The 23,894-nt window shown below is 38.1% G+C and overlaps 1 protein-coding gene across 3 annotated transcripts in view; it reads left to right on the forward strand.

Moving 5' to 3' along the window:
• Positions 1-22,767, forward strand: part of stk32a (serine/threonine kinase 32A) — a 64,486-nt gene extending 41,719 nt beyond the window's left edge. For 2 of the 3 annotated variants that reach the window (XM_040032218.1, XM_040032219.1), the window contains 7 exons: positions 1,618-1,707; positions 4,420-4,523; positions 6,648-6,764; positions 7,830-7,955; positions 9,314-9,442; positions 17,309-17,373; positions 20,086-22,767. In XM_040032218.1, the coding sequence (XP_039888152.1) occupies positions 1,618-1,707; positions 4,420-4,523; positions 6,648-6,764; positions 7,830-7,955; positions 9,314-9,442; positions 17,309-17,373; positions 20,086-20,203 (749 nt within the window). In that variant the 3' untranslated portion in view covers positions 20,204-22,767. Of the gene's footprint in view, positions 1-1,617; positions 1,708-4,419; positions 4,524-6,647; positions 6,765-7,829; positions 7,956-9,313; positions 9,443-17,308; positions 17,378-20,085 lie in introns of those variants that run through there. The other variant, XM_040032220.1, reaches the window with a different exon arrangement.
• Positions 22,768-23,894: the final 1,127 nt, after the last annotated feature.

Below are 23,894 nucleotides of genomic sequence, written 5' to 3' on the forward strand. Positions count from 1 at the left end.
GGATTGAGAACAAGATGTCAATCAAGTTCAAATGCATGTGATGGCAGACGAGTGAATACTTGGCAATGTAGTGTATGTGAAGTGGGGTAAGTTGAGCTCTCTGAGGTTCCTGGGTTTTTCTATATCACAGAGAACTTGTCATTGTCATCGCACTTCTCCATTGTTGTAAACAAAGCTCAGAAAAGACTCTAGTTAAGACAGGAAACGTAGAAAGCGAAAGTCCTTCGCCAAGTTATTGTAAACTTCTGCAGGAGAAGGATCTAAATCCCCAAACTCGTGCATAGCTCAAAGCTAGAAGGCTCTGCATCTTTTGATTAATGCTATTAACACAGTAATATCAGTGAGGTGTCTGCATAGTGCCAAAACAATGTCATCCACAGCCTGTTCACCCTGCTGCCACCATCGTCCCTGTTGATCGAGAAGTTTCTGCTAATTCTTTCCTCAGGCTATGAGACTGAGCTGAATTTATTCTCCACATTTCATCACTTATAATATGTTTTATTTTTTATAATTATTATTAATTTGTAAAATCTGCTTTTTTTTTCTTGTTATTAGCAAAAATGGAGTACTCTGCAATTTCGTTACATCCTTATGAAGCACAATAATTACTAAAAGGAATCTTCAATCTTGAGAAATTAACAATTATTAATACAAATAATGCAAAAACCATTAGCCTAAAAGCATGCGCTACCGGTTCTCAGAGACTCAACTCAGCCGAGGCAATGAAAACCCCGGTTCTCAATAAGCTGGTCTGAGATTGACAGTTTGCTTAAAGTCTATTCAAGACAAACTAGAAAATTTTGTCCTAGCAGTGCAGCATTTTGAGGACAGCTGTCTTTTTCTTCTCACTCCTGCGGTCTAAATTTCCTGTCTAAATCTGTCTCCTGTAAAGCAAAAACAGATGAAAACATAGAGAGATAATTTCTAACTGCTGATCTATTTTAGGTATACGGGGGTCTTGGACTTTTCCAAGCTGTGCTGGGGTGAGAGGTGTGGTACACCATGGACAGTTTGCCTGTCCACCACAGGGTTAACAGAGAGACACATACAACCACAAATACTCACATTCATACCCACAGCCAAATTAGGGACACCACTTGCCCTAACATGCAGACTTACAAACATGCAGACATACAGAACGGCCACATCCGTCCTCAAGCTTCAAGTCAGGAACCTTCTTTCTGGGAGGTGACGGTGCTAACCACCGTGATACTCACAGGAAAAAAGGCGGAAACACAAAGAAAAACAATAAAGCCTTACTCGTACTCAAGCATCATTTGAGTGTCAACTGCTGTTTAAGCTCTGCTACACAGCTGTCACAGTGATCCAACTTCATTAACAGAGCTCCTTTGATAATAACAGAAAACCAAATATTCGTCCATGTGCTTTAGAAAAGTCACACACCAGTACCTGAAAATACTTCAGACTGCAAAAAAGCAGCAAAAGAAATGGGAATTAATAGAAAAATACATGTTAAACTTCTTGGTTTTATAACACACTATCAGTATCTGTGTGCATGGCAAACCCTGCAGTATGTGTTATATTGCAATGCAATATGACACAGGTCAGTTGTCAAGAATGAGACATTTGAGGTAACAAAATCTCTGTGTTCTTTAGGGCACGTCCATCTAACAGACTTCAACATCGCAGCCATTGTAAAAGATGACCTCAAAGCAACATCTATTGCTGGAACCAAACCATACATGGGTAAGAAAATGACATTTTGACAAGAAAAGGCTACTGGAATTGAAACGGTTTGAAACTCTGCCCTTTAATCTTAAGAAATCAACACAATAAATCTTCCTCAGCTTTCGGTGAAGTGGGCTTCCACCGCTGGATGTTCCAAAGGCTGCTTCAATTTTCAGTTAGAAAAAGAATTGTGCAAATGCTGTTGCAGGGTCGGCTCTGAGGTCGAGGCGATTGTTTTAAAAAGAACAAAAACTCTTTTGTTTTAAAAATTTTTAAATTATACTTTCATAAAATATTTAAATACACATGAAAAAGAAATGAAAGATGGATAGTTCACAGAGCTTGACTGAGTGAATTTACATCTGTCACTTTAATAAATTATTAATAAAAACTACATCCAATAAATAAAACTTTATTTTAAGGTGAACTTTGGATGTTAAAGGTACATTTGTATTTTTTGATGGGGCCAAAAAAAACCCCAAAAAATATTTGTAGTTAATATATATGTAAATATATATGTAGTGCATTATTGAGTCTTTATTGCATACTGCAAGAATCATATAATAAAATTAAATAAAGGACTTGCTTTCACTTGTTTCCAGCACATCTTCAGTTTTGTCCTTATCATGAGTCTTAAATCAGGCTTATGTGGATTCAGCTCCAAAGATATCAGATAGGTTGAATAGGATTTGAGGCCAGTATGAATGATGACCATGTGTTTGGATGTGTTTGCATGCATGCTTAAAGGGGGCATGTGAATTGTGAGCTTTTTTGTTTTCTTTTTCCCTTATAAATTGTGCATTCAGGTTAGAAAATGACCTTGGAACAATGTGCGACCAGACTCCAGGTGAATTCTCTACAGTATAATAGATAATTCATGGCTGCTCTGGGGAAAAAAAGAACCCTTCCTCCCCTTCTCTAAGAACCTTTAGTAGATAAGCTACACTTTTTCCTTTTCAGCAAGAAGGCAGAGCAAACCTAAAGGAGAGGTGGGGGATTTGTGTGAGAGCCTGCATGTTTCTGAGTATAGTTCCTCACAGTCCTGCATGTAATATAGATAAAGATCCGCAGACGAAACGGTAAGAGATTAGCCACAGAAGGCTTTTCTACTGACTATTTAAAATCACAGATGACTAGATGATTCGCTTCCACAGAAGAATAAAAAAAGCTGTTTTATTTGTTTAATTGGATGTTTTTCTTAATCTGTTATTCATTACAGAGATAATCTAATGTAATATAGTTCAAAGAGCATGTCAATATATTTATTTTACCCCTGGGAAAAAGAATGAAATTGATGCTTTCCATCACTGAACCCTAAAAAAAATACTCAACAGAAAATGACTTAATCTCTTTTGTGCACAAGCAACCAAGGCACCGTGTACTAGACAGCTTAAATGACATGTACAGATGTTACGCCTGTGGGTATGTTGATACAGATGCTACGCCTGTTTTAAATTAGTCTTTAATTAAGTTACCTAACCCGAACCCTCTGAGAAAAAAGACCAGGAATCATTATTTTATCTGCAAGAGAATATTGACCTAAAGATTGGTAATTGTGTAAAAAAAAAAAAAGTAACAAATAAATACATCCAAGTATATAATTTACTGAACTCATTATTATTATTATTATTATTAAAGAAAAAGTAGAGAAAGAAAGAAAGAAAGAAAAAAGGAAGTGTTGAAAAAGATACAGGTACAACAAAATGATAACAGTTGAGATGATGACACTTACGTTACCTCACTTGACCACTGTTTGAGATCGAGTACAAAAGTGCTACCATGCAAAGAATTGTTAGCCTAGCAAGAGTGAAATACCTCCAAAGTGCTGACTTCACTGTTAGCTTCCTCTATGCTGTGTTAGTGCTCTTACTAGCTATCTCTTAAAAGGGGGCAATTCGGCACATGCTCATTAGGGTTCTCTCGCTACCTGTGAAAGAAATGCAAAGTTACTTTGTTTCGTATTTGTTAAAATAATATTATCATATACATACATATAAATATTAAAAAGGTAAGTAAGTATATTGTACTGCCACTTTTAAATACATGCATAAATATGTTTCCCAGTATATATGTTCTTAAGTATATAGGCTAAAAAAGATTTACATTACATTTTCTTAATTATTAGATGCTACTACAATAAACTGATTACTTTCAAAGTCACTTCTGTTTGAGTAGGTTAAAATGACTTGTTTTTTATTGTTACCATTTTACCCACCAAGTAGGCTGTTGTAGCACTCTGACTTCTTGCATTAAAATGAATAGTCTTGGAACAAAAGGTGCTCTGTGTCTTCCAAACACATTGACCCTACGATCCAGAGGCCTGGTAATGAGCTAATCATTTGATTCAGCTGTATTGACCCAGGGTAATATCTAAAACCTGCAGGACACCGGCCCTTGAGGCTTGGAGTTCCCCACCCCTAAAAAAGGGGAAATAAACAGGCTTTCCAATGGTAGAAGATTTATTGCCAATAAGCATTGTCACAGCAATGAAAGTGATCAACCAAATCTTTTTTGTGCTAAGTTTATTTATCAAACAATTCAAGTACAGATGAAAAAAAATGCTACAATATCCCTGGCCTCCCCCTATTTCATGTCTGGAGGAATCCTACAGTTAAAATAAACCCATCCAAACAGCCCGAGAGAAGGGAATGAAAAAACATTAATAACACAAGATGTCATAAAGTGTTATAATGCATTATTTATGTTGTACAATATTTTTTTGTCCATCAGCGCCTGAGCTCTTTCAGTCCTTTGAGGGGTCCCACCCCGGCTACTCCTTCTCTGTTGACTGGTGGTCACTGGGGATTACGGCCTATGAGCTACTAAGAGGACAGGTAATTTAGACACATACGGAGTACACCACAATGTCTACATCACAGATTACTTCTGTGCAGTCTGACACACTTAGCTGCATTCAATAATGCATAGGACGCTGAGTGCTAGAAAAATCCTGTTAGTAGGAGTTTAGACAGCCTCTACAAAACAAAAGGAAGATGAAGTTATAATTGAATCTTATGTTTAAGCTGACCTTACTGGGATAGATGTTTAATCGTTTAGTCGTGGTGCGAGACCAATCGCTGCAGAAGAGTGAGAAAATCGAATCGGAGTTATTCAGAGAGCCATATAATTGGAATTGATTTTCAAAATGATATTTATTTATCTTGTGCACTTCCCACCTGGAGAGTTTAGTTCTGATGTCATGGAAGCAAACACAGGACATGATCTTTTTCCTCGGTCCTCCTACTCCATTAGGCTGTGTATTATTAGAGCAGTGTGTTTGTTGTGGACTCAAATCCAACTGCAGCTGCATAATTTCTTCTCATATTTTAGGAGAATTACATAAACTACAGTAACCTCCCTCTGCAATGACAAGGATTCTAAGTCTTTGAAACTTATGGGAAACTGTCATGAACTTTTACTGAAATTTTCTCTTCTCACACATCTATGTATCTTGAACTGTTCAAAGTTATTAGATCTCGTCAATGTTATGGATTTTTTGGGACTTGACACCTCTTTTTAGTAAGGTCTCACTATTCCCAGGAGGCCTGAAAGGGTCAGGTATGATGGAGTCTTTTTTAGAACACTATGACCTGACCGTCTTCTGTTTGGTGTCATCAGTTTGTCTCTGTAGAGGCTTCAAGGACAGTCCAGGTGCTTCTTGACAGTGTAGAAACTCACTCTGTTCTCTTATCTGGAGCACTGGAACAGGAGGGGGTATAGGAAAACACCCTTTGGAAGGATAAACTGCCTTCCTTCCTTCATACCAGCTGCAACATATGTGCTTCTATCGCTTCTTCTCGATGTGAAGTGTGTCCGTGATAAGTGCATCTATATTTTATACTTCATATTTGAGTCTTCTGTAAGATTATTTCTGCATGAGGAAAATCTGTTCTCACAATATTTCCATAACAATCACTTTCCACTCCCCTTTATATAAAAAAAAGCATTCTGTCCTCTTTCTGACCTTAGAGCTGCGTCTTCACTCGGCTGTAATATCTTCTTTCTAACCCTTCCATTACCTTCTCTGAATTTTTTGTCCTTTATCTGACCTCAAAAAGTGACATATTTTTGCTGCCTTCATCATCCCACAAAGCTGTGTCCTCTGCTTTTACAACCATCACTTATTCAGCAGATTATTAATACCTAGAAATGACATAGCGTGACATAGCTTCACTTCTCTAGTCTTTGAGTAGTTCCTTTAGTTATCTCCCCTACTTTCTTCTATTCCTCTCTCTGCACATCACCTTTACCAAGACAATATATTTTCACCTCTTCCCTCTGTCTCCTCTGGGTTTTAACACGTTTTTCATTTGACTGACGCGTTCGAACATCATCCATAAAGCAAAAGTCAGTTTCTGGGTGTTGAAAACTGGTCTGTTGGATGTGACAAATTATTTGCCTGTTATGTACTTTCAGGTATCTTTTCAACTTCCATTCTCTCTCTTAAACTCCTGCCACTTCTTAATTATAATATATTACTCATAATATTGTAATAATTTAATTCAATCTTAACTTTCCCCCTGGGTTTGACCATTGGTTGAATGCTGAGAGTGCTAAATAGGTCACAGTTACTTAGCCTGTATTTCTCCAGCCTCAATTTTTTGCTAACTAGTAGCTGAGCAGCAGTAAATTTTGAAGACTGACACACAAACCTTAGCACTGCAGCCAGTGCATTTAATAAAAAAATGCAGATTTTTCTTTGAAAGCACATAGCCTCCGGTTCCAGTTTGTAAAAGTACAGGTGATCACAGCAATCAGCTAGGGACCAAAGTAATCACAAGGAGGTTTTTGCCAATCAGTTTGGCAATACACATTTTCCCCTCATGACGGTGGTTGCTGGTCTCGAGGCCTCTGTGACTGGAGCTTTAGCAATTGATTTCCCAGTGACAGTCTCAGGTTGTCATGTCAGTAACACCATATCCCCTCACCTGTCTTTTGCTCTACTTTCCTTATTTCAGAGGCCATATGTGATGAAATCTAGTACACCAGCCAATGAGATCCTGCAAACATTTCACAAGGTCCATCCTAGTTACCCAGCAGCCTGGTCTTTGGAGATGAAGTCTCTTCTCAGAAAGGTAAATAAGCAGCAAGTGCATAATAAACAGCAACATAAACAAATTATATTGTTCATGCCTTTGTTTTTCCTGGTACTCTTATTGTCAGTAGGTGTCTTTGCTATTTTGTATGACATACGCTATTTTGAATTTTTCTCCAGTGTGGGAAATCTTTGTCTCCTCTGGGAAGACCATTATCCATATCTGACACCAGCACACTGAGGCTACAGAATCTTAATTAGGAGGTCACTTTCATTGCTACAGCCTCACTTGAATGCAGCACAACTTTAGAATTATAATGGAGTAGAATCAGTATTCAAACATTTAAATTAGTGATGTAGGTGAATGACAGTGTTAACTGTTAGCGGTTACTTGCATACATAAATCAATAAGGTACTATTCCAGAACAAATGCTAAAGCTGAAAACGTAGAGAGACACAGAAAAACAGACACAGGGAAGCTTATACTTCAGTATGTGTGAATAAACACTAAATACCAGCCTAAAATTAGAATAGTCTACGTGTTATTCAGTATGTCATTCAGCTGTCAAACGTGTCTTCGTCTTGTTGTAATGCTTAAAAGATGCACGGCTGTTGTAGGATTTGGCTTTTATCTTGGCAGCGATCCACTGCAGTCAAACTGTTGCATTGCTTCGTGCTCAGACTCCTCGAAGCTCATTGGCATTCCAGTTGCATGTGTATATGTGTATGAGGGAGTGAGCAGGAGAGTATAGAGAGAGACGAAAGAGATGTAAAGAATGTGAAAATGCCAGGGAAGAATTTCAGGCCCACAAATTTGTCCTTCATCTTTTATCCTTCACAACCCACTGCGTTATCCCATCACCATTAGCTTTCTATATGAGTTTCATTTTTTTCCTCCTCCTTTTGTTTCCTCCCTCTTCCTCAAGCTCCCTCCGCATGTCCCTTCTCCAGTACTTCCAACCCCCTTTGTCCCTGTATCCTCATTCTCAGACACATCCTTAAAGGCAAACATGTGCTCATGTCTCAGTGAGACTCTCCTCCTAACTTTTCAGCCATGCCTCCCCGTGGACAGTTGTTCTTACTTTAATCCTTTTGTCGCTTTCAGTTGCTGTGCATAGATGTCCAGAAACGCATTTCCTGTCTAGCAGAGCTACAGGATCTGGACTACATGTCAGACGTCAACTGGGATGCTGTGCTCAGCAAGCAGGTCCCTCCAGGTTTTATTCCAAATGTGAGTATCAGACATAAACTCAGCACTGTGGCAGTGTAGTGCGCAGCAAAATGCTCACATCTGAATGTTTATTTTTCTGCTGTATTACATTTAAATGACACAAATACAACATTGCTGTAAATCAAGGTAAGGAGCACCTAAACAAACATATACCACACTTTAAATAATCCATCCACAGAAGTCTTAAATGGCCTTAAAGCTTATTTAGAGTATCATGACACAAGTTTGTTTTTTAACGTATTAGATTATAAATACCAAAGGTTTTTCTGCCATATTTTTCCCATACTTATTTCCATACCAGTATTTCAGGTATTTACCCTAAAGCGGGTAGTGAAAAATGAAGATGAAGCCACTGTTCAGTTATTTTTTGTACCCTGTCTGTAAACACTGCCCCCTGCTGTTTAAGTTGGCCTAACTACTTATTGTAGATATCCAGGCAGAGTGTGCAGATGCAGAACAACAGAAAGAGTCTTAGACACGACTGAAAGCAGCTAAAGAAGCTAAAATGTGTATCTACCAGCAGCTATATAGTCAATGAGTCATTGTGGCAAAGTGGATAAAGCTAATAATGCCATTAGACAGGGAGTCAAGCTGCTTGGCTGACAAGCTCATGTAGTATCTTCTGTAATGTCAGGTTCTTCCAAGCGTTACAAAAGTTACAGCTGGTGATTGAAGGGTGTAAATGAGAATCTGCAAGTCCAAAGTAAATTTGACAGGCTCACAGAAGAGCTTTTAGAAAGAAAAGAAAACCTGTACAATAATGTGATGATCAAATAACTTTAAAAGTCTCCTAAAAGGTGACAGTAACTGTTAATGCTTTGCTCCAGAATGGAATAAATAGAGATTAATGACTGTTGGAAGTAAACAGTTAACTAAATGACTTTATCTAGTTTCAGTGTATAGCAGAGCAGAGCAGCTGGTATCCCCAGCGGTCAGGCTACCACAGCAGAGGAAAGGCACAGAGGATCGATGGGGAATTGACAGTGTCTTTCTGTTTAATTATAGGCACATGCACAGTCTTTAATCCCTTCCACACTATTAATGTTTGAACACTGAGGGAAAACTCAGCCCTTATGTTTTGTTTCCTAACTTTATAGCGCTCAGCGTCTTACCTTGCTTCAGTTTGTTTTTTTATCACATATTACTGTGTTCTGAAGCACTGTTGAACATTTCATTGTCAGATATTTAGTGGTACAAAACATTTATTGATGCAAAATTCTAAATTTTCCTCATCACATTTCTAATACAACATGGAAACCTGCATTGCCATTTGTTTTTTGTCTTGTTTTTTGACACCAAAATAGCCACGTCTATGCCTTTGATTATATGTCTTTCTTTATATGAATATGTCACTGTAGAGGCGAAGGCTAAACTGTGACCCCACATTTGAGCTAGAGGAAATGATCCTGGAGTCCAAACCACTTCACAAGAAGAAGAAAAGACTTGCTAGAAAAACCAAGGAGCATGGCTCTGATGGCTCTCCGCAGGTAAGGCCATAAATTTATACATTTAGATCATATTTACATTCTGTTATGTTAGGGTAGTTAACATATGTTTGATATTGATGATTGATAATGCATTTTTTACAACTGTGTTTATCTTAGGAAACTAACATTTCACTTAATGTTTTTGGTTTAGAATATTTTTCTCTCATTATTTTCATTAATGAGGAATGAAGAAAAAGACTGGAAGGTAAAAGGTCGATTGAGATATGGGAGAACATACCCACACAATTTTTTCATGACGACAGTATGAACTCAGAAAGATCAAACTAGAATAAGATGCATATAAATTGTACAGGAATGTGTGTTGGATACGTTTATACTTTACCACACAACAGAAAAATATCAGATACGTCACACCTACAGTTGGCACACACACTTCAAAAAAAGGCCCACGATCTAACCTGTTGCACGCACGCATACAGCCGATGCCAAAGTTGCAAAGTTTGCCTCGACTCTGACCCTTTGGCACAGAGGAACAATTTATGGAATTCTTTTTTTTAATAGAAGTGAAGCAATCTGTGTGGTCTAGACTCTAGAGCACACTCTTTGCCAGTTTGCAATAAGAAGTCTGAGCTGGCTCAAAGTGCACCATGTTTTATGAAAGCTGACAGCTGCTTGTGGAGGCTTGTCTAAGTGTATATATCAGTAATATCTCACTGTGTGGCCAAACAACATTTCTAAACACTTGGTCCATTTTGTCAGAGAGTATGTCACCTGTTCTAAAGAAATAATAATAGCAGACTTTCAAAGAAATGTTTCTTCTGTCTAAGCGAAGGCTAAAGGGAAGCAACTTTTGAGTCATTCTAGTAGTATTTAGGCAAAATGAAATGTAAGATGGCTACGTTAGAGCGCTAGTGACTCCCAACAAAGGTGTCTTTGGGTTACACGGAACAATTAGCCGTAAAAACAGAAACTGCATTTTAGTTTTAAAGGACTGATATTGGAGCCAATTTTAAGAAAGTAAAGAAGCTAACTAAATAGTGTGGATTAGTAGCAGATGTGGACGTATATGTAGAAAAAAATAAGATGATAGGGTGATTAAATAAATAAATTAAACATAATAGATAAGTACTTGAAATTAGTAGCCAAATGTGGGAATTAAAAATCTGGGATGTCTTTACCAAAATGATTGGCTAGCAGTTGAGATGTTAGCCAACAGTATGGATTATGTATTAGCTGTTACAACAACCAGGTAAAATTAAAATTGTTAGCTAAAAACAATAGATAAACTGTTGTTTGGCAACTGAGTGCAATGGAATAGATAACTCTTTCATAGAAATGGATATTTCTATGTGTAGTTAGTTGTTAACTCTGCACGATTCTGCTCAGATCAGCTGATTGATCCGAGCAGAATCAACCACATCTTTCTCACATCTTTCCTTTCCTTTATTTATTTTAAGTTATTGGCTGCTAAAAATGCTGATACAGAAAGATCGGCAAATAGCTAATATCCCACTCTGCCTACTTTATTAGAAAGTAAGTAAGGGATGAATGATTGAAGTGATCATTTATGTGAGCACATTACACGAGAAAGATTGGAAAGCATTACTTTAGCCCACTGTGACGATTGTGCCATAATATCACTGAACAGTGGGGCATTTGTCTTTCCTTTTAAATTGCTTTTCAAATACCAAACAGATTTTTTTCTTTTATAAATGTTGTGTACAGAAAGCACAGGTCTTCCTGCTATTTCCCATGTAGACCCATTTCAAGTTTTCCCATCTTATATCTATTCAGGGATTCTATTTGCATGCAGTTTTTGATGTTTGGAGCCTATTCAATATGATGTGGCCAAACATCCTTTTCTGGAATCATATTTTGCAGTGTGTGCTAGCTGTCAGGCTGAATACTCACTTTACTGGCTATAAATATCAGTTTGTGTTTGTGCAGTGCTTTACCATATCCATTTACGCAGGGCTACTGGGGCCACTTGTGATGGATGCTTATAAGAGACAGACAAAAAAAGATTGTGAGTGTTTGATATATGTGTGTATGTGTGTGTAAGAGAGAGGGTCTGAAGCACAGCAGATCAATATTGCATGAAGAAAACTACCCTAATGCCTGTTCCAGCCTCTTACTCATTACCTTAAAGCCGTCTGTATTCTTTTTTTGTATGTTCCTCCTCTCCTCTTCTCCTTTCCAACCTTTGCTTTTCTCTCCTTTCCGCTGTATCCCAGCACAAAGATATCTATATGTCACTATAACATTTTCTTGTACAGAAAGTGTCCCGTTCCTCATCAATTTTTCTGGTTGAACTTTTATCTTTTTGCCTCCCCCTTCCTTTCATTGCTCTCATAATGTAGCATGGAATTAGCTCCGTTAAACCACTGATAATATACAGCAGAAAATTGGACTGCTGTGAGAACAAAATTAATTGTCACACTGAAACTTGCAAACACACACACACACACCTCGCCTAATCATAGGTGCCATTCAAGTTTATTGCATGCGTGAGATAAAGTGGAAACTTGACATATAGAATTAATTTGTATAATGTGTTCAGGGCTGGAGCTGTTTTTGCTACTCAGTATGTTCTCATTGTTTCTCCAGGCTGCTGTTACTATGTGTGCATCAAGTTGTAATTTTATGTTTGCTAGGCTAGGTTTTATTATAGGTGACATTGGTGACGTTATTTTCATAATGCCATGGAAGTTTTAAAATATGAAATGGGTGAAATCATCTTCTATCTGATTCTCAGCATATTGCAATCACAGGAGGTTTCTAGTATGTTTGAATTGCCTGATCTGGTGACAATAAGTTGACGTTTACCATAATAGTCTAGTGATTGTATTGGGTGCAACGTTTTTGCTTGTTGTAGAGTTTTTACTGCAGTGGTTATGATGATTAATTTTATATTGAGAAATGACTATATGAAGATTACTGGGTTAATGTTGAATAAGTCGTTAAAATGAACATGCAGAGAATTATCACCTACAGTATTGTGCAAAAGTTCTAAGCCATCCCTCATTTCCTTATATGTCTGTGTGTCAGTTTACATATTACAACAAAGAGCAATAAGAAGCATTAATAAGACAAGCAGACAAACACAAGCTATATGTTTAATAACTGGCTGTAAGAACTTGTAGTAAATACTACAGTATCATAGTCAATGGAGGAAAGCTGTGTGATAACTGCACAGAGGAAATTAAAACCTGTTTGTCGCTGTATACTGTAAGTTCATACAACTCTATAAAAACAAAACTATTATAGCCCCTTTTCCATCAGTTTCTACTCGGATCGACTCACCATGACTCACCTCGGATCGACTGATTTTCCATTACGATCGAGTACCACCTAATGTGTGTGGTCGTTCGTCCTGCTGCTCGGTCGACCTGATGCTTGGTCTGTGGCTTTTCGTCAGACTCAGGGACCATGGCTTTGATTTTTGGTATCAATTTCCCTTGTTGCTGGGTTTCAAAATTGGCAGTTTTTATTTTCGTGAACGACATGCTCTCGTGACTCACCGAGTGACACCACTGACCAGCCAATAGGTGGCATGAAGTCTGATGACGTCACATTTTAGTACCTGCTCGGATCGCTTGGAACCCCAGCGGAGCAGGTACCATTTTAGTACCTGGTACCAGATACTATCACCTAATGGAAACTCTGAAAACCGTGGCTAACCATACTGAGTCCTAATTAGTACTAATTAGGTACTAATGGAAAATGGGCTTCTCATTCTGCTCATCTGGATATTACTATTGTTCTTTATTATTGTTCTGTGCACGTATCTGTAGCTAACGAGAATGTAGGCATTTAGTTCGTAGATTTTTGTTTGTTTAAGATCTCTACCTACTCCCTTTCAGACTTAAAACATTCATTTACACCATTATGAGTGTGTGTATGTCTGATTCCAATCTCACTGCTGTATCTTGTTTTTGTACTTTATTTTATGATTTTGTTCAAAATAATCTATTCTTCCAAGGAACCAAACCTTGGAAGAATAGACCAATTTTTTTTAAATTGGTCTTGAGAAGCAGTGCTCCAGGCTTTCTGAAGCTCTTTCAAAGTTCTTTTCTTTGGACATTGATGCTTTTTCACTCATTTTCAGTCCGGTCCTTGTATCCGACCATTTTCAGAGGAATTTTCGACTTAAGTAATTTGCGCCATGTTTTTGGTGTTGGTTCAGTCTCACCACTCGTTGATAATTTTTGTTTACATCCATTTTCAAAAAGTGGCTAAAACCTACCACACATTATCTGTTTAGCAAAACAGCAGTTAATGAAAATGAGATATAGCTTCATGAAAATGCCATCAAATATGTAAATAGCAGGTAGTTGGTAGTGACCAATAATAAGGCTAAAAAGAGAGTGAATGCTCGATTAAAAAGTTACTGCTAAAACTGTAAATATAGTAAAAGTACATCGATTATTTTCAATGCAAATTTCAAAATAAACAGCAATTCTTTGGGTGGGGCATTGGGGGTGAGTTGGAAATAAGGCACTAAAAGGTGCAATCAGCGCCATGTTTCAGTATCACGGAGTCCCATGGAGAGAAACAGAGAGATGGGAAAGGCTGTCTTCAGGCTGACATTAAGGTTTTCACAGGATAGAAAACAATTTTTGTTCTTTGGGTACAGAAACAAAGTATAGTACAGTGACAAAATCTATATGTGCTTGAATGAAGTTTTTTTCTTTAAGTAAGAAAAAGTGAAGAACAGATTTTTTTTCAATGATCTCTTTCAAATATTTCCTATCTCTTTTAATTATAGCTTAAAAAATAGAATGTCTGGTTGTTCTGAGTAAACAAAAGCTTCATAGAAGGAGTGTAAAACCAGTTAATTAGCACTGATGTCAGATAAATTGATGGATCATTGGAATAAAGAGAGAGCTGCATGTGCATCTGAGGAAGCAACTCTGTGTGTGCCACTGATTAAAAATGCAGAGTCAGAACTTGGCTTTGGTTTAGGTCTGAGGGAATATCATCAGGAGAAGTCAAACACATGCAATTTAAGAAGTACTACTTGTACAGCAGATATTTCTACACTCAGCAGTTGAATCTGAGCTGAAGATTTTTACTGTTTAAATTATGGTTAAAGCATTCCTTCGATCCATATTTCATTATTCACCACTAACTTCACTATTATGTCACATACAGTTCCCAAATTACAGCATATCAATCTTCTCAAATGGCTGTGATTCGATATGCCATTTATGTGTCAGGCAATCTACATATTTTAATACTATTGCTCATTACCAGTCACAACAAACATCAGCCTCAGCCTTAGCAATGGACCTTGAGAAATGTTCCTGTTAGGCTTTCATCCAACAGAGCACTCCCTGTTGGTTTGTCTCATTAAATGGAAAGTTTAATCTACCATTTGGAGCAATTAGCTTCTGAACTGTCTTTTTAAAAGCATTAAATAAAGAAAGGAAGGAAGAGACAAAGAGGAGAGAAGAAGTAGTGAAATGTCAACGGTTAAAGCAAGGCCAGAGCCTTCTTCTGGCAGATTCCTTTCTGACCTTCTCACTCCTTGTCTCCATCAATTTATACATCTGCCCATATTGTACAGTTACAGAGGAATGAATCAATTTACATCTAACCCCTCGATTTTTGAATCGAGGGTTAGATGTTCTAACCCTCGTGATTGAATAAATGCACGAATAAAAATTTCCAGTGCAGAGCCTGACACACTGGAACTCAATTTGTCAATATTTTTTAAGTGATGAAAGCAAGATCTAGGACAGGATTCAAGCTGTGAGCATCCAAAATAGAAGCTGAAACAAAAGTTACCGAAACATTTCTGATAGAAGATGTAGCTAATGCTGCAAAGGCAAACGAGAGCTTAGGTACAAATCTGTAAGGGGCACAAGCAAGGACTGTTCCTACAACTTTTAGTGGAGTCTGAGTACCTCTGCAAAGTCTGTAGCTTAGAAACGTCTTGGGGCTTAAAAGAGATATATAGCCGAATGTTGTCTGCATAGAAATCATAAGAACTATGCTTAAAAGTGCTCAGAGTGTGTTGAAAAGGTATCTAATATATCAAAAAAAGTAAAGGCCCCAAAACAGAAAACATGTGGCACAGAGACAAGGCTAGACAAGTGGAGGATGCCCTATACTTAGAAGCTGCTAAAGAAAAAAGCGAAACATGACGATCAACAGTGTGTAAATGTCAAAGTGTCCAATCATAACAGTTCCTTCCTGGTTCATCATAGATGTCTATAGTTGTTTAACTTCTTATTGCTGTCACTGTTCTTGAACAGGTCAATACTGATTATCAGCACCCTGTGGACTGGCGTGACGTGGATGTATTAAGTCAAATTTGGATTTTATAAATAAATTAATAATAAATGTTCTTCACAGCTTTACAACAGGAGATCACATGGAAAAGACCAGGAGGTACCACAAAAGTCAAAAGTGTGAATCAGGCCCTGGAAATATATTTTGACATAAAAAAAAATAAGCTCACATAAAATGTATTCAGTCAAGTCTGACCGGCGGTACCCTAAGGAGGAGCTCCATGACTTTACAGCAGTGCGTTTTTTGTTCAAGCTCCCTCTGCAACTTGAACGGAAACTATATGTCCTATCATGGGTTATATCAGTACAGACAATGTTGGACAAAGGTTTTTCTTTCTTTTTTTCATGGGTCCTGTCATGCCTTTAGATCTTAGATGTGAAGCATCATTTTGACACTGTTAGAAAGAAAACAATATCTTTCTTCATGCCTCATGTCTGTTATGTATCAGATCTATAACTCATGCCTGACAAATAATGTGTAACGCTGCGTCCCCCCACTCTGAGTGTCTGCCTGTTTGTTTCTTTGTCCTTTTTTTGTCTGTATCGCTCACACAAAAGCGCACCCTGTTCTGACAGTCTCTGTCTGGGTGGTTGTGTCAGTATCTTTAGGGTTCATGCAAATCTGCCGTTTTTCTTTTCTGATACTGCACTGAAAGTGTCCCTTCACTAAAACTCAGAGGCTCGCTTGCAGTCAAGATGTATACTAATCATAGGGCTGTTTTATCCTTCTCTCTCTCAGGCATGCTTGCAAAATCACAAAATCCACTCGCAACTTTTTCTGCTCCTCCTTTCCTCCAGCTTTGCCTCTCCTCTCTCTACTCTCCAGTCTGTCTTCCTGCCCTAAATTAGTTGATGGCTTTCGGATGCCAGTTGCTCCCCCCCTACTGTGACAGCACCTGTACAGAACCTCTCTGCTAGGCTGTGTGAGTGACAGCTTTGGCAGGAAGTAAGCCATTTCGAAGTGTAGAGGGCCAATCTAACTGAGCTTGAGGGGGAAGCACCACATGCCCATACATGCATGTGCAACTTTGAGTATGATTCTTTTTACTAAGGATGAGGCCTTAAGACACCCTAAAAATTAAACAGTTTAGGAAATTCAATAAAGGTTTGAAGGTCCTACAGGGGCAGCTTTATTACACTTAATTTAGGGTTATTACATATTCAGTTTTTCTCTATTTTTCTCTCTTGTGTTGTATCTCCTAGTCTCTCTTTAGTGCCCACACACAATGAATACAGTGTGATAATGATGATGTATTTCTGTGATCTCTCCTCATTGCCTCCTAGGGAAAGTGAGAAAGCACCTGTCTCCTTGCCTTGGCATTAGAGTAGTCTAACATCATTAAGTGGGCCAAATATGTCCCGAGTAGGCCTGCATTAAGCAGGTTCAGACATGCAGTCTTATAAGTTGGGTGAATTTTTTCAACTGGCACTTTTTGGACAATTCAAACAATTTGCGCTGTACTGTGCACCAGCACATATTACAAATCCAAGTCACCAAGACAAGAAGAATAACCATGATTAATGGCTGGATGTGATTTTATTGTTGCTTCTTCACAACTGCCAGTAGTGAGTCACAGCTGATTTTTTTTTACATTTGTCTCTCCCCCAGAATGGGCAGCTGCAGCAGCGTTTGGATAATGTCCAGAGAGACTTCATTGTCTTCAACAGAGAAAAGTAAGAGCCTATTCTTTCTTCACCAGCTAATACTGCCTTCTCATGGAATAAATAGCACTGTAGCTTTCAGTAAATGAAAAATGAGAAACAATGACTCAAAATGAAGGTAACACTGTAAATACTATGCCTTTTCACCATCATTAATAATAATAATAACAACAACAATAATAATGATTGTTTGGTTTGCTGGATATGCGGTTTAATAAATATTCTAGCTGTAACCAGGAATAATAGAATAATCCTTGCTGCTTGGTGGAAGCATGAAGGAAGGTATTAAAAAAATTAACAACTGGTAAAGGCTGCCCAGTACTGAATATATCCTGTATATCAGAAGTTTCTGGAAGTAATAAGAGATATGATTCACCACCATAATTTGCATAAGGAAATGTTCAGGCAGGTGCAATGTTGACTCACGCAGTGGCATATTCTACAAGAACATAAAATAATTTCATGATTATTTCGGTCTATCTAAATCATTTATCAAACCTTAATATCCCAACCCAAGCCAATAGTACACAGAAAAGGCATAAAACAGATATTAGAGGCTATAAAATTGTTGCTTTGAGGAAATTAGTTTGACTCAATTTGCTGTAAAATAAAATGGTAATTTAGTCTTCAGCTAGCTTAACCTGAAAGTGTAAATATTTATACTTTATTTCATGAACTTCTATATTCATTATATGAAATTAAATGATATGTAGTATTATCAACATACAAATAACAAATTAAACAGTTGGAAAGCTGGAAAAAGACAACAATAGAAAAAACCTAAAAGCTTAATTTAGAAAATATATTTTAGTATTATTTCAAATGTGCCATTGTTATTTTACAGGATTTAAGGTAGGACTTAGATTACTTATGGACTTTTTGGCAGTATAATGTATGCTTAATGATGTATACAGTCCTGTGAACCGGTTCTATTAGGGTGTAGATCATCCCTCCAGTAAAGCTTTCTGTGCTCCTAAAACAAGTTGAAGTTGTCTATAAAAGTCAACTCATAGACGCCACAGAGTGAGGAGAGTCAGGTGTGCAAGCTCAGCAGGCAGCTGGAATGACCGACTCCACGGCTCAGAGTAGAAACTAGAGATGAAAAGCTCCCTCTCTTTACAATGTTGCTTCAGGTCATTAAAGTTTGCAGGCATTCTTTTATGCACAGTTCTCTTGATTTCTTGACACAACTTATCAAGTGGATCGAGGTCTTGACTTTGGCCCATTGTGCCACCTTACTTTTTTTCTTTTCAGCCATTCTTTTGTAGATTTGCTGCTGTTCTTGTGATCATTGTCCTATCACATGACCCAGTTTGGAGTTTTAATCAGACATATGTCCTCATATTATATTCTAAAATGTCTACATATAGACTCTACTGTTTATGTATAGAGTGGCATTCATGGTGGATTCAATGAATGGCTGAAAAACAGATCCAAATCATCATCCCTCCAACACCACGCTTGACTTTTGGCATAATATGTTTTCCATTTGGTCTGGGTGGGCGACCGTTGTTCAGCGGGTTGGAAAGCTCATCTTGTAACTGGAAAGTTGCTGGTTCGATCCCCGGCTGTTTTGGTCGTTGTGTCCTTGGGCAAGACACTTCACCTACCACCTACTGGTGATGGCCAGAGGGGTTGATGGTGCGATATGGCATCCTCGCTTCTGTCAGTCTGTCCCAGGGCAGCTGTGGCTACAACTGTAGCTTGCCTCCACCAGTGTGTGAATGAATAGTGGAATTGTAAAGCGCTTTGAGGGTCTCGAAAAGCGCTATATAAATGCAATCCATTATTATTGTTTGTTCGATGCAGCTTTGCAAACCTAAATCGAATTGCTGTGTTGTTTTTAGAGAGAATAAGATTCCTACTGGGAACACTTCTGAACAAACCTTGTTCTTGTTCTTTTCATGCTAACCAAGGCCTGTAGAGTCTCTCATGTAGCTATTGGCTTTTTGGGAATTTTTCTGAGCATTGTGGTCTGATCTTATAATGAAATTGCTGGGACGTCCATGCCTGAGATTGGCGAGAGTCTTCAATGTTCTTTACTTGTGAATAATCTTTCTCACTTGACTTCAAATTGGGTGGAAATGGCTTATAACGGTTCCTAGGTTGGTGGGTAGCAACAGCTCCTTCTTTAAGGTCATTGTGTTACATTTTGTGACTACCAAACTGCTAAAACCTCTGCTTTTACAGAGGTGTTCACACTTGTTGGTGATTAGCTAATCAAGTGCATTTGATTAGCAGTATCTGCTTGCTACCTACCCTCTTAATTCCTATGGACGCTAATCTAAAAATTGATGCTCCTGTAAAAACATCAATTTTTAGACTAGTGTACAAGGAGACCAAATTTTAAGGTAACAAATAGCTAAAAATTTTGGTTGATAAGGTAGGAGAAAAGGTCAGTAGGTTTAGCTTTAAAAGAACAATTACTGTAAAATAGGACCAGCTACATGTTTTTGTCATCACAGGGAATAATATCAGTACCACCAGCTGATACATGTTTCTCTCTTAAGTATCCATTTTAAAAAAATCATAAAATGCCAGGCTAGCAATTACAGGTTGAATGTCAAGATAAAATGATCCAATTTCAGTGCAATTAGTTACTAAGTCATTGCATGGAAAGACATGAAAAGATGTGTTATTGTTAACTTTTACAGTATTCTTGCAGAATATAGCAACAGACACCAGCTGACTTTATATCTACTCAAATAAATCTTTCATCAACAGGTCAAGAAAAGCAGTGGCGGACACCGAGTCCTCTGAATTGTCCACAAGTGAGAAGAACAAGGCAATAGAAGATGGACAGAACAACAACATCGAGCCAGCTGCCTACTTATCAGGATAGATCTCATGATGCGAGATCCCTGCTTACTCCCTCATCACTTGCACCTGCCCACGGCTTATATCTATCTGCAATTTGCACCCAGACACATATTATTCTATGAGCACAGGCACTCGAAACTGGCCTTCAGTGTTCCTGCACCACTTTGTTATCCACAACACAAATGCGCCACAGTATGCACTTGTGCATCTCTGTTCACTCACAAAAAATAAATTACGAAGAACTCCAGGACTGCAGGAGTGAAATGGACTCCTGGAGCAGCAGCCATGCCCGAGCGAGGCATTTTTCCTGTCACCAAGAAGAATGGCTCTCAGCAGAGTGTCACTCATATAATGTTCCCTTACATCCATCTGGTGCTCTAATATCTGCTCAGCCTCTACTCCGAGCAGTTGCTGAGGTGAAATGGTAGTCACTTCCCTGCCTGACAAAGCCACATCTGATCAGCTGGTCAGCCATGGCCAAAAGCTATATGTGCTGCTGCTGCTTGGATGGGGGACTTTTTAGTCTGTGGTGGATATGTAAGTGTAACATGGTTCACCAGTGCTACATAAAAAATGACAACAAGACGGAATTAGACCGACAACATAGCAGATGGGCAGCAGGTGTTGAAGAACACTGAGGATGACGCCATTGTACAGTGTGCTCTATTTAATATCGGGACATGAGCATGACAATAGGAGTGCAAAACATTAAAACTGAACAACTTTGAAACATAAAACAAGATATTTGATTTAACACAGCAAACACTAGTTCCTCTAAGAAAAAATTCTATGTAGCTAAATTGTAGAACTGAGCACGAATAGCTCATTTTATCAGAGCAGCAGGTACATGTTGGTAGTGGTCATGTTGCATTGCTTTGCCAGTTAACAAAGATGATAGGATTTTAGCATTTGGTTTGAAGTCCCAGTTCCAATCAACAGCAGATATAAGCAAAGCATCCCATATGTTTCCTTGACTTGCTTATGGGTCATGATGTGTATTTAAAATGCAGCTACCAAACTAGCTTTTTCTCTCAACCTTGGATGTTTATATGGAGCTTTTACGTTTCGTGCTGACTTTAATCAGTGTGTCCTGATGGAAATCTTCATCAAAACGCTGACATTTTGGACTAACCTTTGCTTCAATCTGCAAATGACAAACTGGGTCTTCACAAAAAGGTTCACTGCGATGAAAACATAGAAAAAAGCTAGAGGGTAGATGTTATATGTTCTGCACTGAACCTCGCTTTGCACATGCTTCTTCATAAAGTGTAGCATTTATGCACAGAGAAACAAAAAAAAAATAAAGATCTTATGCTGTGAGTGAATATTTATCTCCTTAGGGTGGTTTTCTAGATGATAATTAAGCTGACTCCTAGACTGCATTCATTTTTCAGTTATTGTCTGCACTCATGTCTGTTTTTGTATTTTTTACTTATGTTCTTCCTGTTTTGTGTTGGATACAACCAAATGCATATGTGCCACCAGATAAGTCTGCAAATTTGTAATCGCTCTTAATTGCTCCCATAAAAAACAGAATCCATTTGCAATCTGTCGCTGCATCAACACATTTGTGCAGCTGCTACAACACTGATATAAAATTTGGCAGCATCCAAATGAATACAAGGCGTGAAAACACCCTTCTTTCGTTCAGTAAGATTTGCCATAGACTTGTTCAATATTATATCCGAAAACCACACCTGCCTCTGAGGTTTGCAGAGGGGTGCCTTAGACCATAGATATGGCACACAGCTGGTTCCCATAGCTATATGTGCATGTTTTAAAAACCTGAGCTCTTTTCACAATCTGTAAGTCAATGTGATTTATACTAATCCCACTGTGCCACTCTATTGACCTTGAGCTTGTCTAGCTGCAGTATCACTCAATCCTTTCAAGTCTATGATCTCTTGTAATTACATTTAAAATGTAATTTAATCTCTAATTGAATGACTCTTGGCACTTTTCTACTGAAGACAGGTGCAATGTTTTTCAAATTACTTTTGTGGTGTCGTTGTTGTTGTTGTCATAGATGTGATTTTAGAAATTCAAAGGTGGGTTTCTGTAAAAGGTGTCTGTATATTATAAGGTGGGATAGTTCAGTAGATGGAATAATCCTGGATACACGTCAAGCAAACAGTATTTCAATTTGATCTTATACGGGTATCAAAATGTTGGAATTATTGCCTCAATGTGGCACATTTGCCACCTTCAGAAACCAAAAGAAAAACAACAACCCCAAAACAAAACTCAATGGCAAATGGTACTTGACCCAGGTAATATAATTTCTCAACAAAACATATGTGTTAGAAGAAAAAGAAGAAGAATTTATTCTGAGAATACACTTGTTCCACACATGTGAATCTCACCCCTCTTACGGTTTTGTTGTCCTTCAGTTGTCACTGTGTGTTTATTGTAATTAAATGTGTTGGAGTTGCAAACTGTTAAGGTGTGCCTTAAATAATAACTTTCTTTTTCTGAACCAACCTGACTGTCCTTGTGCTTTATTCCATTAAAAAAAAGAAAAGAAGTTTGATTTGGAGATTACTCTGCTCCAGTCTAAAGATAATGCTGCCCCCTAGTGGTAACTGACTACAGGTACAGTGAGTCTTGGATTGGAAACCTATGGTTAATGTGCAAAAAGGAGAAAGTTGAAAACATTTTTGGTATCACATGTGGAGAAATCAAAACCAAGCTAATGTATATTGAAAAACCTGCTTCAGTGGCCATTGTTTACTGTCAGTGCGACACTAGGCTAAATTGGCAGTGGATAAGTGTCTCAGGGAATTCCTTTAATGCAGTCAGTATCAAACAAACTCAAAGCATTTCCTGTCCCTTCTCTCACCCACATGCATCTACAAATACAGACCTGAGACCAGCCCTTCCCTAGGTTATCTCGAAGGCACAGTCCAATCTCTCCTCCATAGAAACCAGAGCTGAGGCAGCACTTTCCACATAAATGGCTGATCTGAGTTGGTGGGGATGGGACTCTCAGCTGATAAATACTTCCCCAATCTGCTGGGCATCAAAAAGATATAATCAGCAAACCTCAGCTTGATGATCTCTCTGCTTATCAAGAAGGTAAGGGAATCGCTGCCAGTTTGTTAGTGCGTGTGCAAAAATGAGAAAATGTCCACTGTGTTTGATAATAAAGGTGATTTATTACTTATAATCTATAATTTTCCAAGGCAAATAAGAGCGCATTAACGCTCTCAACTATTAATACATTTCCAATAACACTTAAAGTACAGGAAATAATAATACTACACAGTCAAACCCCTTATTTTATTACTACTGCATGACTGGCATCAGCACTACTTCACCAAGTGGGAAATGAAAGGACTGGATGAGTCTCACAGGCTCATCTGAAACAATTTGAACTCCGTAAGTTAAATGTAAATGTTAAGGGAAGGAGAGATATTCATAACTCGTCCTGTTACAGCGTTGTTTGTTTACATCAAGTGTTTTTGCAGTTTTTGCGCATGTCTGAAGATGCCTGACAAATTTCTGGAGAGTATTCTGATAATGATGTGAAATCAAACCACAGTGTGCACTTACAGCCAACACGCACACTTCTGTTTAGATTGCGGTTGCAGACTCATTGCTCCGTCTGCTTTTCCCCATCATCACAGTGATGTCATGAGACATTTACTCACTACCTAACAATCCAAGAGGGACCTCGCAGAAGTTTTACTGCTGGACCATAAAACTGAGGGCAT

This window comes from Simochromis diagramma, unplaced genomic scaffold, assembly GCF_900408965.1.
Source record: "Simochromis diagramma unplaced genomic scaffold, fSimDia1.1 OVJJ01000216.1, whole genome shotgun sequence".
Lineage (NCBI taxonomy): Eukaryota > Metazoa > Chordata > Actinopteri > Cichliformes > Cichlidae > Simochromis > Simochromis diagramma.